Source organism: Battus philenor, unplaced genomic scaffold, assembly GCF_028537555.1.
Source record: "Battus philenor isolate CCGP_79_NKW_IND1 unplaced genomic scaffold, ilBatPhil1.0.hap1 SCAF_15, whole genome shotgun sequence".
Lineage (NCBI taxonomy): Eukaryota > Metazoa > Arthropoda > Insecta > Lepidoptera > Papilionidae > Battus > Battus philenor.
Genome location: NW_027181677.1, coordinates 6,249,016 through 6,268,841, shown reverse-complemented (window position 1 = coordinate 6,268,841; position 19,826 = coordinate 6,249,016). Strand labels below are relative to the sequence as shown.

At 32.1% G+C, this 19,826-nt stretch overlaps 2 protein-coding genes across 6 annotated transcripts in view; both read right to left on the bottom strand.

Annotated features, from left to right (window-relative positions):
* Positions 1 to 4,769, bottom strand: part of for (cGMP-dependent protein kinase for) — a 161,404-nt gene extending 156,635 nt beyond the window's left edge. The window contains exon 1 of the mRNA XM_068761739.1: positions 4,419 to 4,769. The gene's annotated coding sequence lies outside the window, so the exon portion shown is untranslated. The remainder of the gene's footprint in view (positions 1 to 4,418) is intronic.
* A 5,907-nt stretch (positions 4,770 to 10,676) lies between these two features.
* Positions 10,677 to 19,826, bottom strand: part of LOC137918670 (long-chain-fatty-acid--CoA ligase 1) — a 63,318-nt gene continuing 54,168 nt past the window's right edge. For all 5 annotated transcript variants that reach the window (XM_068761536.1, XM_068761534.1, XM_068761535.1 and 2 more), the window contains 6 exons: positions 19,560 to 19,710; positions 17,609 to 17,719; positions 16,651 to 16,818; positions 15,907 to 16,050; positions 14,330 to 14,503; positions 10,677 to 12,516 (listed from right to left, as the gene is read on the bottom strand). In XM_068761536.1, coding sequence (XP_068617637.1) covers positions 12,379 to 12,516; positions 14,330 to 14,503; positions 15,907 to 16,050; positions 16,651 to 16,818; positions 17,609 to 17,719; positions 19,560 to 19,710 — 886 coding nt within the window. In that variant the 3' untranslated portion in view covers positions 10,677 to 12,378. The remainder of the gene's footprint in view (positions 12,517 to 14,329; positions 14,504 to 15,906; positions 16,051 to 16,650; positions 16,819 to 17,608; positions 17,720 to 19,559; positions 19,711 to 19,826) is intronic.

Below are 19,826 nucleotides of genomic sequence, written 5' to 3'. Positions count from 1 at the left end.
CAGGACTACTGTTAGTAAGTAATGAATGCAATTTTTAATATGCTTTTTAGTTAACTAATCAAATTTAAAATATTTTAATGACAAGACCATTGTTCCTAGTAAATTCTTAGGAAATTTGAATTTAAGTTTTTTTAACAACGACTAAGCGACGAGAACAAAAGTTAATAAATTAATTAAAATTATTGAGAATGTAAAATCAATAATAAATAAAATACTTTATCCAGAATACAGGCGATTCATACGTATTTAGTGAAAGAAAAATACAGTATTTTCTTATTTTAAGGCTTTTGAAAATGATATTCTAGAAAACATGTTATTTCTTTATTATAAACAAAATAAATATGAGCTGTTTAGGCAAGTATTCGTTTAAAACAAAAAATAATAAATAATGAACGCTTAAGCAAATTAGATAATGACATTTAATAATGTTATTATCTTATTCATCTATGTGACAAACAAGGCAACTTCTTTTTTAAAATTTAACGCTTTAACGACTTACCGAATCTCAAACTAGACAAATATAATTTAGATCAATGACGTCAGAGTTGAACAAATAATCGAGTTTTGATAATATTTTTAGAATAAACAACCATTATTTAATGTGGAGACAAAATGATTTTCTTCATAATTAATATATAAATAATTTAAAACTAGCTATCTCCTACCATTTTCATCTTCACTGTTTTATGCGTAATTTCAAAAAGTGCATCCTTGACGAATTTTAAATTGCCAAAGAAATAAAAAATCGGTAACCAGTTTCACCTATTATATAGTTTGAAAACAATATTTTTTTTTAATAAATTTTTCTCTACACCCCTTCGGGTGGAATTTTTAACAAATCCGATCTTAGCAGACTCTATTCAACAAGAATACTCCACGCCTTATGGTTTCAGAGATGTCATGATGAGCTATTACATAGGTGGAATTTTCATATATACTGTCGTCGTTGTTTATACTTGTAAACGTCCACTGGAAGGCATACGATCGCTGTGTGGTATTATGATACGCAGATGCTGCTGCCCATCCTCTGGAAACTTATTTATGATCAGGATCGCTATCTATACAATTAATACATGAAATGTTAATTTTAGAAGATTGTATTTCAGGAATCGAACTCGCGACCTACGATCGCAAGTCTCAGTTCTTATCACTGGGCTAGTACTGCTCTAATAAAGATAGATAATATTTGATAGTAAATTAATAAATAAGAAATTAGGAAACTTATAATTCTCTATATGTAATCCTTATAAATATATTTATAAGGATTATATATAGAGAAACACGAAGATATCATATCACTCTTTAGTAACTATATTTAAAAAAAATCCTTATTTTACACAAATGAAAATTGTTAGGACCGATGAAACCACTACAAGGACTGGTGAAGTCTTCTCAATTAATAATGAGTTAACAATGTCATGAAATCGGCCCTGAATATTTAGATCAGATGATTCGGATTTTGCATAGACGAAGAAGAATATCACTTAAATTAGCGTAAATGATAAACTATATTTAAGAAAGATATATTTCTATAAATTAATTACGCTTTTAAAAAAAATATATCTTTCCTGTTCAGTACTTAAACAAACTTTATTTTTTCATTCCGAGACAGCATTAGCCTAGTTTGAGGGAGGCTTATACCTTGCAGTGGGCATCTTTCGGATGATGCAACAAGATGATGGTGATTAATAACAGCCAAAGTCAGCGTAATAAACAATAAACCAGTAACAAAATTCAACTTTTTCGTAAAGTAGTATGCGCATAAAAAAAGTAATTTATTCTATACCGTAGCTGACAGACTAAAACCTTTTTCAGTAAATTTATGCGGGTTTCAACACATTACCTGGCGCTGCGGCGATGCAGTAGCTTATTCATATTTTATTTAAACACAACACACTTTTTGGCGCCACCTGACAAGACCATACCGAAAGAGGATGTATATTAAGTGATAATGCTGGCCATATTAAGTAATTTATTTTTTACAGACGAGGCGAGCAAAATATTAACTTGATAATAAAGGATACACTGTGGCTGGTGTATTCCTAAGAATAGACTTATAGTAATGGAAATGGACAAATAAAAGAAATAAAACGAAACTAAAGCAAAGCAATGCCGGAATGATAACCAAAGAATTCCACCACCCCTGGTGCCTTTGAGTCGAAGTCCTAAACGATTTCTGAGTGATAACCTAAGCCGGGGTTACTCTCGAGGGTCCTTATGCCAGGTGAATCCATGGAGCGAGTCCCCAAATGAACTAAGAGCTCGAAGGTCTTTAAATCCAGTAACAAGCCTATGGTCCAGAGTAAGCGCTCAAGCTTAGCTAATAAAAACTTTTAAGGTTATGCACTACCTGAGTTCCAAGCAGGGCTTAAACACAGAGAATATGTAAATGCCTACAGAGTAATCATGACCATCTGTCATAGACAAAAACGATGAATATCAAGCGAAAGATAGTTCAACAGATGAGAAGACGAAATTAATCTATAGAAGGTCACACAAAATACACAAAGGAGGAGGATAGAAGTCTGTGCCAAGAGGGATGTTGAGACTAGAGAAATTTTATAAATCTAATTATAATGGTAAACGAATCGGAATACATATATTGTTATTATAAAGTTTTTGATAAATTTGTTATAATAAATTCACATTTGAGTAATATTTAAATAATACTTGCGTATATATTTTCTTGCGATAGAATATATGCTCATTAATGTCTCATTTTAATACCCTTCCTGAAGATGCTGTTTAAATAATATATTTCTCCTTTATAAACAAATTAACCGTATAGTAAAAATGTCGTCATCAAATAGCTAGTCTGTTCAGCATATGCGAGATATAAAAGTATTGCTAACTTTTACTTGAAATAGCAACATGTTTTAAATTGTTTTATAATGGAAAGGATTATAAACAAATAAAATATGACAAAGTTTTTTACACTTTAAACCTATATTTTTTACTCATTATCTAGTTTTGAATATACAACGACACTATATGACTATTAAAGAAATACATTATCTAAAGCGACTTTAATCTAAAATTTCCATCATTCCAGCAAGCATCCAAATGTAATTGATCAAATGATTTATACTAATATTTAAATAAACCTTATTTCTTTTTTACATATCTTTAAGAACAAATAAAATAATAGCATATTACCCGACACAGGGAAGAAGTTTAAGTTTGTATCTTTTAAACTTTTTCATCAATTAATCCTATTCACAGTCATCGTCCTATAATTATGAAATAAAACATTAATATTATAGAGAAAACCGACAATGCATAGCATAATTAGCAAAGATAATAGCTACCATTTATCATGTTGCTAACCGGTTTTCATAATAGTGAGTGGCAGGTCTACAATACTTTTTATTAGAATGGAAAAGTTACACATATTTTGAATAGACCATACCCTGTTTAATTTGTGACGTCAAGATAAATTCAACTATCGATCTTTACGCAGTGGCCGATAGGCGATAAAAACTACAAATAACCTTTCGAGCTGACATTATCAAATAAAATCAATGATTTTTTTCAAAAACGGAATATATGATACCTATATACATTATAATCGAATAAGAATAAATAGAATCGATGCTAAATTATTTTAAATTTACAAATATATCATATAAAACACCAGACATAGTTTTATGACGCTAATTTACAAGTCAATGACAGCTCGTTTTGGGTAATGATAACACTTTGTATTAATATTAGACTTATTAACATAAGGTTGTGTAAAACAAACTTTCCGTTAATAGCCTAATAACAACAGGGAACCAACTTTTAATTCTTTGTAATCTTTCATTTCTTTTAATATCAAAATACCAAAAGAATGTAATGTAAATTTACAAACATACAAAGAATATTACTTTCGAAAATGCTAAAAAAGTAACTTTTTCAAAATCAATACGACAATCAAACATCGAATTTGAGATAGAAATCTAATTTTTATATAACTTTGAGATGAATCTTTAGATAATCGAATTGTATTTCAATGTTAAAGAGCCTTAAATAAAGTAAAACATGTTTACACGATTACCCAAGAATATTCTATAATAATCTTAAAAAATTAGAATATTAGTTTTAATACTTTACATATGTAACACATTATTAGATGTATTCGAGATCATATCGACATCGTAATTATAATATATATACACGAATAATAATTGGTTCGCAGAAAAACGATTAACTTTAGAAAAACTTTGTGGGCAAGTGTGTGTACTAAGAGTAAACCACTGATTAACCTAACCGCCATTACACTTCACGCTATTTTTAGAATCAGTACAGAGATCACGGCTTTGTCTGCTGTAATGTAGATGACGAACAACTGTTCACGTAGTGTCTCCACAGAACCGGCAATCATAACATGAGTTACAAACATTTATTTAACTACACCAACAAAAAGCAACACTCACCGACTTCGTGCCGAGATGGTTTCCACATTTTATCAAACTTCATATTTGCACAAAAAGTAATTCACAGTCAGGTTAAGAACACGAATGTTGCTACATAGTTTTGAGAGTAAGTTACGATCACTGCCACCTGTGCGCACGGTTATCTAAGCACGGAACGGTTCCCGTTCGGGCGGCGTATTTCGTGCCCGAATAGCATAGCTCAGGGAGCGACGGCGCGACTCGTCTTGCCTCCGCGCGGCCAATGAACGAAGCAGCCAACGCTCCAAGGTCACAGGAGACTGAGCCAGCCACCCGTGACAACGATAGATGGCACCACAAGGCGGCAACAGTATAAACGCGCTTCTTCTCCGATGCCCGTATGCCAACTAAAACAGAAACTATATACAAGCTTCGACACATTGAACCGATACCGATAAGCGGTATAAGGTATAAATAAAAACGTATGGAATAAAAAATTAATAAATGCGTAGTTACCGTCTTATAGTCATTTGAGTGTAGGCGTAGATAATTAGGCAACGTTAATATTCTTAACTCTGCAATTATAAAAAAGTTGATGATCAATTGCAAAAATGTATTGCTTCCAAATTATAGAAAATTTTCGATTTTTTTTTAATAATTTGATTGAACTTCTTTATTCATAAAACTAAATAACTAAAAAACAGTATTATGATATCAATTCAATATTATAATAATACTAATAATAAAAACTACATTATAATTAAAAAAATGGCGTATGTGTATATAATACTTTGCTATTACTCGCTAGATGGTGCTATTTGCGCTCATTTTATTACCAAATTAGAAAAAAATTTCTTTCAAAATAATTATAAATTTTTGTAAACAAAACTCTTTCAAAGTTAATAATCATATGTAACTTATTATCTTTAGTAATTTATTGAAAATCTAAGCAGTTACAGAAATTACTATTAAACATATTTATAATTCTCTGTTGTAGTATCGTTTAATACATTAATATAAATATAAGTCTTGTAGTACAAATGGAAGCAAATTATAATATCATTTTACTCTCAGTGGAAATTTATTTCATACAGTAATAAACATTTTCTTATGAATATAATTTCATTAGTGCTTAGCTTTATGGACTCGGCGAGTTCTGCCTAAACAATAGTTTATATTTACTAAAAAAACGCTAGAGATACAAAAAACCTTAATAAACGCAGTGATCACAATCTAAACACGTCATATCTATATAAGAATCACTAATTTCGACCATTTTTGAAGCAAAATCTAGTAACCAGCGAGTGGACATATGCGTTGGCGATGTTAATATACGTGTGGGCAGATACCGCGTAAAGTGATCTATTAATAAACGCTATAAAACTTCATTTAAATGACTTGAAAATATTACAGTTAATAACAAGAATCGATACAAGGTTCATGAATATTTTATATTTATTGGTTAGCTTTATTTTATTTCTGTAAGATTTAGTATAATACATTTTCTTGCCATAAAACGTTAACTAGACGTGTTTATACCTTTGTAAGCGGAATATTCCACAATACTACATCGAAAAATTCATTGGTTTCTATTTGTATTTACATCATTTAAAATTTCCGATGTTCATAATTGAAAAGATAAAATAATGCTTTTTATTTGATTTATTTTGACCCGTCAACAACAGCTTCAAAAATATTATAATCAAACATATGACGAAGGACTACGAGTGCCATTATAAGCTGATACAGCTGTACAACTCATAAGAATAACTATAACATAAAATCGTTTATAAAAAATAAGTCCTTTTAAATCAAAACATATAATTCAAATACAATATAGCAGTAATGATTCTTAAGTCAGCAGATAGACGCCCCCTGCAAAGACCTCCCCAAAGATAGCCACTATGACCTCTCTGTTGCCCATCCCACATCTAGCGACTTCCCACAGCCTTGACTAAGTCTGTCCTGAAATAAAATGTCTGAAACTAAGAACTAAAGATATATAAATTAAAAACTAAATCAATCAATTAATCACACAGGGCTACATCCGAAAGTTATAATTTTTCGGAATTGTAGCGCCTTGTATCTTTTATTTACCTTTATATGAATTTATGTACCTCATATGTCCATCACAAAGCTTGAGGAACTCTTTCTAGATGGTTCAATTCTAATTGAACCATCTAGGAAGATTTACCAAATATTTCAACATAAAAATTTAATTACATCATCTTCATCACCCTCACTTTCTGGAGCACGACGTCGGCGGCAGTATATAGCCCCTCCCCATAGATTTATAATAAAACCGGTTAGAAGTGACCTGCATCGTCTACCAAAGTTCTTAACAAAGCCGTCTATCCAAAAATTTATTTGGTTGAGCGTAACTCTTTATTCTATTTAACGAAATAATTTTAATTGCAATACAAATCATTTAGTTACATGAAATAGTTAAAAATCGACCACAAAGTTTCGATAGAGTATGAAAACAAACTGACGTCCAAATGCTTTATAAGAATATATATAACGGATTTGAGTCGCTGTAGCCAATATAATTATTTATTCAGAAGAGCAATCGCAATTCCCAAGATGACAGGACCTGATGTGATGTTGCATACTATTACGTATTTAACAAATTATCTACACTCAACATGTTATAAATAGACCTTACCTTGCGGCTTTTCTAACCTTTTTATACCATATCTAACCTAAGCCTTTCTAAAATTCTTATGCCCTCCTATGCACCACACAATTTTTTTTAATAAACGTTAAACACGTGTTTAGTCCATTTTCGAATTGCCCCCTTTAACAATTAAATTGCCAGCCACCCTTTGGGGCGTGGCCCCTCATTGAGTAACACTGTCCCACCGAAACGCATACCCTACCAGACACTAGCTCTTAATATACTTACGATAATCACGGTCCTTTCAAAAGAACTTTTGTAAGAGAAAATACTTATATTTTGATTTTTCTATTACAAACTTTTGTAAAAGAAAAATCGAAATATTCAAACAGTACCCAGCGTTTGATTCGGAACGTCGAAAATATACATCTTTTATTAATCTAATTAGTCATAACTGTGCTATATGCCAAACTGACGGAGCACTGTGCGATAAAGAAAACGTTAGTTTTACTATTCTCAATGTGTCAAATTAAATGCCGGATAATATGGTAGATTTCTTATAAGGGTTGGTGAAAGTAGAGAGACCAATAGACCAAAGTCAAAAGAGGTCGAACCTGTGACCACGGGGACCACAGGAATTGCACAAAATGCAAGAATACATCAAGAAACGGACCGCAGCTAACAGAGATAAGTGGTTGTCGGAGATAGAAGCCCCGATCCTCAATGTGAGGGATACCAGTGTAATTATTTTGTAAAAGGTAGTTTTATTTTTCTTTTATGGCAACACTACTCGATCCCGTCACTCTTTTGTGACAACTTCCAGTAAAAGGATTGAGAGTGGTGCGGTTGAAACAGCATTTTGATTATTGAGTCCGGAGCTCAGTCACGTGTTTGATAACCATCGAAGTGATAAGTTGTCTAGTGGAAACTATGCTAGTTGGCTTATAAGAGGATTAAAAGTGGAATAAAAGTATTTACTGTGCTGTGATTTGGAGTTTTTCTGATACCAGTCTAAGAAAATATTTAGGCTTTCTCTGCGAATGTCGTTTACGTTTAAATTGTCACTATTTTTACCGATTGTAAATAAGAAAATAAATTGCATTGCTTATACAGGCATTTTTTGGATATACAGCTTATTTATTAAGATAGTTAAAAAAATTGTGTCAATTTTTTTATGTATTTAGATCTACAAGCTATCATCTACAAGCTTAGCTTCATAGCTAGCAACCCTCTTCGGTTGGTGTAAAATATAAAGAAATATTTTACATATTGACATTTACACATCCTTGCCAAAGAAATTTTTAAAAAACACGTTCTTACCTATCGTCCATCCACATTCCAAGAAAAATGTTCTCTCCAAGTTTGAGATCTCTAAGCTTTATCGTTCCAGAAATATTATGATGAGACCACGTACTTATTTTAATTGTTCGATTGATATTTGAAAAACATGATTTTTTAAAAATATACGATTCCGAAGTTTAAAGTTCCTCCACTATTGGGACACGTTTAATCTACCGGACCTGTTACTACCCTGCATTTAAGAGAATTTTTACCTATGTGACTCATTATGATATTTCTGGAACGATAAAGTATAATTTAACCGCAGTTACTCATTGCTGTATAAAATTTTAAATAAAAATTTACAAAATCAGGGCATATCGTTAGTTACATAAAAAGTCAAGACTAAAAGAGTAAACTAAACTACATAAAATGAGATATTGAATCAGCTAAACTGATATTTTAACATTCCCTTTCCATTTTATACATTGTATAAATTGTGTACAAATGTATAAAAAAAATATTTGTACTAATAAATAAGATATTTTTTGAATGACAAATAATGGTGTCCATATACACATCGTCACACTGACCTTTATATTACTTCACGGCCACAAACGATTGGATCATGAGTTGGAAATGAGCCGAGATTAACTCAGTGAATTTTCTCGTAGGTCATTCTATCGTCTTCCTTATTTATCTAACGGTTTCTCATTATTTCCTGTCTACATTTAGGTAACGATTCATTTAGAAGTAGAATATTGTCCACGTTAGTTCTGATCATACATATTAGCAAACGTAACATTTTAACAGCAGAGAGGTTTTCTGACCGAAGTAAAACACTGAGTGGTGAAGAAAGCCGCATGGTTGATCTTGTATCGACAAAATTTTATGGTTATTTATACACCCGTGGAAATTATAGTATAAAGAATTCTGACAGTCCCGCGGCGTGTCGAATGGCACGCCGTTTGTGTTGACGACGTTGGTTAATGCGATGTCCTGTTGGATTGCGTTTCTCGAAGTTCGGCGTCAACTGCATGGGTGTTATTGAAGTCAAGTAGCTTGTCAAACAAGGTAGTCGAAACGTTCTAAGCGTGTTGAAAACCTTGATTAACATTAGTACGATATGTGTGTAGCTAATTTTGTCTAATTTATACATAAATGTAGTTCATTTTAAAATATGTAAAATGAGAGGCCCCCTATAGATTAAAATATGTCACACTTGTCTATATTCGTAGGCTTATTAAAGCCTTTTATCGAACCCTTTCAATTTCGGTTAAATAGTGAGGAATTTTCCGACATTCATTCTTCTCCCTACGGAAATACGGGAAGCGGAAGACACGCCTCTCAAGTTTTCGGGCAATGAGTAGACATTAATAAAAAGCACATATAGAACAATTCGCAAACTTCCACTGAAATCGTAGACTCATAAACTACAGGCGACAACCCACAATTATTATAGAAAGAAGCTTTGCAGGAGTTTTTACGTCTCTTATTCGCTTACCGAATTGATATAGTAATTCTAATTAGACAATAGTTTTTGTTTAAGTCGAAATTCGGCTCTGTCGGGCGCCTTTGAGACTTGAGTTGATATATTAAGGACTTACTAGATGATAGCCTGAACAGAAGTTTCCTCTCAGGGGACCTTTTAACTCCATTAAGAGTCTTCCTAAGATCTTTTTCTTGTTTTAAGTCGATAGACGCCCACTACAAGGCATAGCTTCGCCCACAGATCGCAAAGATGACCAGTCCAGAATCTAGAGACTTCCCAGCGAGCTTAACAATGTCGTCAGTCCACCAAGTAGCTTTTTAGTCAGCAGCCTCCTAATATGGTAATCAAAATAATGCAAAGTGGTTCGAAACGCTGCTCCTGATTGAACCCTTGAACTTTGCTTCCTAAAACGAAACCTAGTTTAGATGGCGGAAAGCGCCCTCTGCGTTCCTCAACAAAATCTGAGGTATACATTTATTTAATTTATTGATTTGTAGGAAAAGAATTTAAGAACTTTGTCAACACTTCAACCGCAGGTCGTGCACTACTGAACTTCAACTTCCCCTATAGGTTTTCAATAATACCGGTAGTAGTCGTCTGAGTCGAGCGTCTCCTTCTATGATGCGAGTCTTATCTGAATTGGCGGCATTTAGACACGTATTTCATTTATGTTAAATGCAACGTTATTTTATTTAAAACCCTTTATTTTATTGAACAGTTAATTTTTTTGAATATCCGTTGTAAATATTTTATCATCATCGTTTCAACTAGAAGAAATCTCTATAGATTTTCGAAATGACCAGTTGTATGATCTTACTGATTTTTACTATCTACAAAATAAGTAATTATTATTTAGTTTTTATATTTTATTTACTTTGTCTGTTAAACTGATAATAGAAGAAATAAAACCATGTTCCAGTTTTCGAAAGTTTTATTTAAAAATAAATTATTGTAGTACAACTTGCACCAATAACAACAAAATTTTGGTTTGAACAACATGAAACTGCAACATTCGCTCTAAGTTTGCATCGACTTAGTTTTAAAACGAATAAGAAATTATCTACAGGTAAGATAGCTGCTTTGCCGCAATTCTTGTCCTCTCCGAGACAGGGGTGGTAAACATTCATCACACATTGCAAACACGAAAAGAGATTCTTAAGTACACATGCAACAACGAAAAAAATAATCATAAATTTGTCACGTAAGGCGGTAGATTACCAGTGTATATGTGGCAAATATTAAGCAATATGTATGTGGGAAATTTCAATCGCATATAACATGCGCAATATACTGTATTATTGATACCCACTATGTAAAGGTCCTGTTTTCATGTGTAATATGTAGAAATTTACCTTCAAATACAATTAGTACAAATGGGGGGTTCTGAAGGCACTGTGTTAAGTAGACCGGAAAAGTTCTAAGATTAGTTACTTTTTAATGTCATTGTTTTACTTTAAAGTGGTATACAATGTTTCAGTAATCTCTTTCAAAAAAGTTTGGATTTTTTTATAAATTCTACCGTGACTGTATTGCTAATAAAATTACCCTAGTTCTAATAGTGTAAATGTTTTATCTATAAAATTTTTGCCTATAACCTTTTAGTTTATTAGAAATTAATCATTCAAAATTTTCATTTTTGATTACAAATAATTTCCTAGGTATAAACGAAAGTGTATATAGTAGATAATATTACCAGTAATTGCGCGAACAGCATGGTGCATATATAATATATTATAGTGCCACATAGCTGTAAATAAAACGTAGTCCCGTGACAATCATAAAAGAAATACAGTCATACTGAAAACATATTTCTAGTGGACTTACGTAAGAACGTTATAATGTTGATTTAATTTTTTGCGATATCTGTGAATCTCTACGAATATGAGCTGGATTCTTGATGTTAAAATAATACATAAATATTTTTACAAACACGCGGTAATTATTAAATTAAACTGCCATAGGTTAATAGAATCCGTTAAGACAAGCAAGAAGCTCTCAACTATGACACCGATTACATACACAGGCATCCAGTATATCGCAATTTACATAAACAATCGAATAGCGATGTTTTTATATACACCGATAATTGACTGCACAAGAAACAATGTTTCTTTAATTATTGCCTTAACAATGAGTCGCAACTTCTTATCCTATGTGATTTTCATTTTTCGCTTCGTATTAATATAGTTAACTTATGCATATTCAATGTTAGAGTAACTTATATCTTTATAAAACCGCACATGAACAAATCACGAGTGAATAAAGAAAAAAATTAAAGTCATATTTAAAAGCGAAAACACACACATCCGTGTAATTAGCCATCAGTTCTAAATCACATGTACACACACAAACACGTGATATCAACGTCATACGTTGCTAATTTACGTAAAACGAAAATAATAATTATTATCATCGTGGACTCAATAGGGTGAATTGTTCACATGCATGGCGCCTGTGTGTGCACTGTGTAATAATTAAATCATACAAGGTCACATTACTTAATGTAAGAACTTAAATATATCTTTAATCGAAAATATCATAGGAATCAGTAGAATTGATTTTCGTTTGCTCGCACCAATATCGAAGGAAAGAGAGTTTAACTTGTAAATCGTCTGTTATTCAAGCTGCTTATACATGTCCTCTATTTGCGGCTTGAAATAGTTCCTGATCTCCGGTCGCTTCGCCTTCATGGTCGGCGTAAGGAGGCCGTTCTGCACGGAGAATGGATCCGGGTGCAAGTATATATCTTTGACCTGCAAAACAAACATTTACGGTCAGAATTTTTTCAAAATGTTTGACAATTTTCATAAACATGTATTTCTTATTGCTAAATCCATGAATTCTCATTAGGAACGAATTTATATATTTTTAAAAATTCACTGCTAGTACCTTCCTCGAGCAACTTATGTAGCATTCTGCTGCGGGGTTATTCCGTTCATTAAATGGTAAAATGTGAAATCTCTAAGACCCATCTTGTGTTTTTAAGATAAAGCAAATACTGTCCTATAATATAGACGTCTGTCTTTTATCGTGAGATAGCCATGTATTGATACGTTTTTAAAAAAAAATATTGGTGTGATTATTGTTTAGAAGGAAAGTGTTTTTGTACTGAATACAGATTTTAATTTTCACTTACTTAACCCTTGGTTTGTATGCCAAATATTAAATAAAAATGTTTACGTGTTTTATTTGAAAAAAAAAACTTATACACGTGTAAATTAATCAATCAATCAAAATTAATCGATATAATACACACAATTTTGCAAACATTTGGTTAATCATTACAATAAAATTATAATAATTTGCAATATCGACAATGCGAAGCAAAAAAAAATAATATTGGTTTGACGACATCGATATGCTAGTTCCGTTTCAAATAAAATAATTTGAAAAACGCTATAAGCTTTTAATCAAACATTAAGAAAATATTAGCATGAAAAACAACAATAATTATTCCTGTTATCTAAATGTCTTAATTAAATTAATTTGAAATTTAACAAATAATACATCTTTCAGAAATAATAACAATTATTATTTATATTAAATCACATGCATTTTGTCCAAGCTCGGTTTATTCTTATCGCTATTTTGCTATTTATAGCTATCCTTCGTACTTTAGACATGACATTGACTAATCTGTAGCATTGAAACTAAATATATCGAAGACTGTTCGAGTTATCAAAATTTGTCAATATTATCAATATTTAAATTTACCTAAAGGCGTATTTAACTACTAGTCATTTTTATGTAAATGATTAGGTAAAACAATATAGGAATTTAAAAAAAAATTTAAATATGTATTTTTAACTATAATACTAAATTTAAAGCTGTTATTATTAGACTCGCATAATAAATTATGCCTCAGTAAAACGATGATATAAAAATGGAAAAAGCAACTACATCTTGGATTTCAAATATCATAAAAAATGTTTGTAATAAAGAATCATTTTTATTTTTAACAAGAATACACTTGAAGTTTAGTTTCAATTTGATCAAACATAATTTAAAGGAGACGGATTTTCATGTACAAAAATGGCGTAACAGCTAACGTCTGAGCTATGACAAAATAACAAGTTCACGGGGAATAGTCTAAGATGAGGATCCCTCGGAAGTTACATAAAGGATTCTTGGTGAAGAATACTCACACAATTAACCGTATCGTATAAAAGAACATATCTATTGTAGAATAGAAGCACACATATGGCATTACATTTGACTATTTCACATACCATAGAGCACCTACAAAGACAATTTATTTTTTTAAAAATAACGTTACTAGAATATAAACAATAAAGAGCGTTCACATTACTGAATTACAGCGAAAACGTAGTCATATTATTAATACATTTAAATGTACCCCTAAATATGACTTACGAATACAGAATAATTGAAAACTCATGCTTATGCGATTGTACCAGAGAACAATTATGTATTGCTTGTGTTTGTTGTGTTCACTTAAGATAACATAAGTTGTTGTTAAAAACACTAACTTAAGTTATTGATGAATTAACTAATTTGTAAGTTATGATTAAATTCTCTCGTTGCTTGTAATTTCTTATTTGTTACCTGTTCAAAAGTCTTCAATCCAGCGTTCCTGCCCCATTGCAGCATGTCTTCAAGGATAGTTCGCTTGACGCGTTCATCTTCACACAGCGCGGAAAATGTTCCTTGGATGCCGTGCTCCAGAGCCCAGCACTTCACCACGTCTACGTCCGGTACAACCACTGCCACTACGCACGACTGCAAACAAAAGATTATTTATTAAAAGTCTTACTTTTTTACATCGACCTGTAATCTGAGGAAGAACACGATCCCACGGTGGTGGCAATTTGAAGAGGCATTAGGATAGTCTGGAAAGAGGCTAGATGTCTCCTGGCAATAACACGACACTATTTCGTATAGTCCCAGTTCGATTTAGTCGACTATAAAGGCACACACACTCACCCTCCACGCTAGCGTATCTAAAGCCCTTTTTAGTTAGCTTATACTACAGACAGAGATACTCTAGCCATTATCTAAAAGGCCTTAACTAAAATGTTAATTAAAGGTGTCTTATACTAAAATTAATTAAAATAAAAGAGAAGCAATTGTGCTGAAATCTGGAGATAGGTTGTAGTCATTATCCGACCACGGTTTAGGGCACTCTATGCCTCTTAATTTATTTCTGTCACTGTTGAGGTTGTCGGTCCATCAAAAAGTAAAGCGATGCGTCTTCGCACTATACAGAACCTGAATTCCAAAAATTTCGTCCCGTATCTGCCGTCTCATGAATGTGGACGGCCAGATTATGTAAAATAATCGAAATATAATCACAATGACATCAAACCAAGATGGTAAAGTTTCTGAGTTTCTCTATCTTATTGTTGACTATTGCATTTAGAGCCGTAAAAATACAAGAAAAAAGTCTATTTAAATGATATTGTGTGTGACGTACTCAAAGAGAATATTAAATTTAGGATCTAACCAGGACGTAATTTTATTTACGATATGGATGAATATTATTCTTGTGCTCTACTACACCGATCGTTATAGCTGATAGAAATATCAGCAGTGATAAGAAAACTGTCAAAGAAAGAGGATTCGATTAAAAAAAAAACGACTTATTCAGTGTATATTTTTATACCGCTTCAAGGCGGCAACTTTACATTAATAGTAAATAAAATAATTAAAAACATTGTTTCTTTACAAACAACAGCGTGCCAATATAGAACCTGACTTGGAAACGAACCAAAAAAATGCTATGTACTAATTGGACGTGATGATTGTGCGATGCGTAATTAGTGACAAGTGTCAATTTAATACGGAAGCAGTGTTAATATTTATGAAAACCAATACATATTAAATATTTTAGAAATGTGGTACTGTTTACCACATGTTTATCACCTTTGTTGGCAGGTTATTGACACAAAATTTTAATACTCAATCCTTAGAAACCTAAAATAGTTTTGAGTTTTCAAGCGATAGAGACGATTCAAATTAACCATATCGTCATTAATACATAGGTCAACAGACATAGTAGTAAATAATAATTTAATTAGAATGTCATATTTCATACCACATGTTTTTTTTTCTTCAAAAATAAACTTAGGAGTTATAAGCTTATTAATATATTTTTAAGCTAATACTAAGGTTCCAAATCTCACCTTTAATGACTCGCCGTGTACAAAGACCTGCTCGACGTATTGACTTCTTATGTAAATGTTTTCAATTTTCTCCGGCACTATGTACTCGCCCTGGGACAGCTTGAAGATATGTTTTCTTCTATCGATGATCTTTAATGTGCCGTTCTGAAATAAAGGATAATATCTTGAGTCCTTTGTCTTAATTAAAAAATGTAAACAGACACAAAATTATTTTAGATACGAATTGTTAACTCAACTTCTAAACTTTTAAGTGTTTACATTATCAATAAAAAGAGTTTAAAAACAGTTAATGACAAATCCATACTTTTTGAAGGCCTTGTTAATGGCGAATGTGACCATAACTTTCTAATGAACAATGATCTCAGTATTTTCCAAACTTTTTTGTACCATGCCCCACCTTAGCCTTTCTAATATTCTTACGCCCCTCTATGTAACATAATTATTTTTTTATATTAACACAAAAGGGTGAAACTCGTGTCGAGTCCACTTTCGAATTGACTCCTCTTAACAATCAAATTGCCCCGTTGTGGAGCCTAGGCCACACATTGGGAAACACTGCTCTAACCCGTCTAAAACATAACAAAGCTACACGAGTAACTATTTTCTTAGCACGAATATGTTGAATTATAATATGTTGTAAAGTTTTATTATGTTAGCAAAAATGACTCCGAATCTTCAAACACTACTTAGACTATTTCTCCGACAAATAAAATGTAATAAGTTGAAAAAATGCTATAAACTTACAGGCTGCCATTTGCCTATGTCACCGGTGTGATGCCAGCCGTCGCGATCAATAACCTGGCGCGTCTTCTCAGGTTCCTTGAAGTAACCTTTGAAAACGTTAGCGCCTTGCACGCACACCTCACCCTGTCCCTGCGCCGCGTAGTACTCCATTTCAGGCACGTCCACTAGCTATGGATTAAAAATAGTTCTCATTATAATTTAAAAATTATCATAAATTTATTATCGTTAGTTTGTAGGTTTATTTGCAAGAATACATCAAATATAGGGTGACTAGTTATAGGTGTAGAAATTTAACTGGCGAATTTATTACTCATTAACAATATTAATAGGATTTACATGTCAATATATATTCAAAGCCAATAATTATATGTGTATATACTTTTCAACATTATATATACAATTATTATATATAAATAATTAATATTACATATTGCGGAGTGATTACACTTTACGGGGTGATAGGTGTAATAGTTTTAAAGCTGACAAATGAGCTATACACACACACTTAAAAGTTTTTAAACTTAAAACCAATCATCTGTGTATGAAAATCAATTTATTAATTATACTTAAAGCATTCCAGATTGAAAAGCGCTACAAGTCTAGTGCTGTCGAAAGCGCTGTACCACGCTTTAGGAAAGCGCAACGAGGTTTCAGTATTCAGTAGGGAGAAAAGAGTCAACCCTCCGCGAATGTTGACGAAAGACTTGAACAAAAATATTTTTTTAATTCCACTGGAATTAACATTCCGTACCTGGCAGTAGTGTATGTATTTATACACATGTTGAAATTTACGTAATATTAATGCTTTGTCTTTTAAGTGCAAAGAATATTCGCAAGAAAAAAAATGTTTCATTGTTTTTAATAATAATAATAGAATTTTCTAGATATTCCATTTGCCTAGTAACTAACTATAAGAACGTTAACAGTGATCTGAACTATCAACAATAGGACAGCTGACCTTCACTTTGCAACAAGCGACGGGAGGCCCAACGTGCTCGGGGACATGATCGCCCTGCACCGTCAGAGTGACTGGAGCGGTGCACTCTGTCTGACCGTAGCCCTCCACGATCTGAAAAACATTAAATAAAGTTAATCACTAGTTATGAACATTAATATTGATGAGATCGAATCAACGATAAGGAGATTCGTAGACGAACAAAAGTAATCAACAAAGCCCAGTGCTTGCACAGTGCCACCGGGGCCATAGGGATCTAGAGTGGAGAATATGGTGCATAGTTTGTGGACCCCCCGATTCCGAGGGAGAGTTTATTTCAAACCAAAAAAATGTTGACAAGAAAAGTACAATGAACTGAGTCATTTGTGCGATGGATAAAGTTGTAAAAGTTTAAGCCAAAGAATAAACATGAGGATTTATGTTGTTGACAAAAAGTATCTGACCATTACAATACATTGTTGTATTTTAAATTACAAAATCGTGAACGTAATCTGGCTTGTAGCATAAAAGTTTTCTATTTCGCAAATGTGATCAGAACATATTAATAGTATTCGTGAAAATTTTCCAAAGCATAGTAAATTAATAAAATAAACTTCGTTATTTCAACTCATATACGCCCACTGCAAGGTATAGGTTTCCCGCAAAGATATCAGTGTGGAGAAATACCATAATCGCCACGCTTAGTAGACAGGTAGGCGATCGCAATGTATTATGGTACGCAGAGAATGTTGCTGCTCATCTTAATTAAAGCACAAAGTGTGAATTATTTGAGATTGTATCCCGTTAATCGAAACCTTTACCGCTGAGTTACTACTGTTCTGTGAACACTAGTAGAAAATTTTAAATTAGATAATTTTTATGTATGTATTACTAAAAAAAATTTTGCGATACAATGCGTATTATAATAATAAAAAACTTTTAACAGGAAATAACTGTATATTAAACTAATATAACTGTATTTTATAATAATACTGTATATTACGTACAATTGTAATTGGAAGTAATATAAGGAATAAAATAACAGAGTTTTAATACATGCTTTGTTATTCTACGCAAAGGGCCTGCAATGTAATTGCGTAATAAAATCCTACGAACTTATTAAATAAAGCTATATTATTTTACTTATCAAATTTATTACCCCGATATTTCATTCGTCCAAAACAAACAGATCGAAATCATCACGTGCCGATTTTGAATAATAACAAGCAAAGATGTATTATTGGGTCTACTGCGAACTGAATATAACCTTGGGGCTTCAAACAAATAAAATTATTAATAGGATCCTCCATTTATTTCATATCCGTTCTGAGAATATGATTGCTATTGAAACATTACGATAGATAAATTTAATGCAAACTGAAAATAGTTTGCCTCGTTCTTTGTAATACCACTTGACAGACGGGAGTTGTTGCTTATATAATATATATTTATAGTAAATATGTATAAAGAGTGATGTCATTTGTATAATAATACTACAAGGTTTTGAAGTCACCAAGAAAAAGGATTAATGTGAGTGCTTTTAATGCAGAGTTTATAGCAGATATATCAGCAAAAAGCTTGAAAGTTTGTTGTTTCCACCAAAAAGTTTGCAGCGACAAATAGTAAACAAAAATTAATGTTATTATGTAGTAAAAACTCTTTTTATTACTACATTATCATTACGTTATTCAATATATTATTATATTCATTGTCAGCAAATTAGATACACATTTACTCTTCAAAGATTTTATTACTATTTTCAATCACATTGGATATAAAAAGAGGCTTTTAATAAGAGAAGAGCCGACGAGAAACTCAACAATTGCCCTATGCAAATATAGTTTTACAATCAATATTGATTATGTCTTAAAATATATAACTAATAGTATCTGTACGAACTCATTTAATGCTCATATTCAGATTCCATAGTAAGTAATAATTTTAAAGCATATTTTTTGATATCATCTCCACTTACCAGACAGCCTAGAGCGCATCGTGCGAATGTCAGAACATTGCCGGCCAGTGGTGCCGATCCAACTACCATGATACGTAGTCTCCCTCCCATCCCCTCACGAACCTTCCGAAATACCAACTTGTCCCATATGGAATCTGCACGGATAATTCCCCTGGACAGATAAATCACAAAAATTACAAATATGTTTTACGATGTTTGTAGGAATATACAACAAAGGAAAACGCGAAACTTGATCATCTGATAGTGATGTGTTTAGATAATATAAAA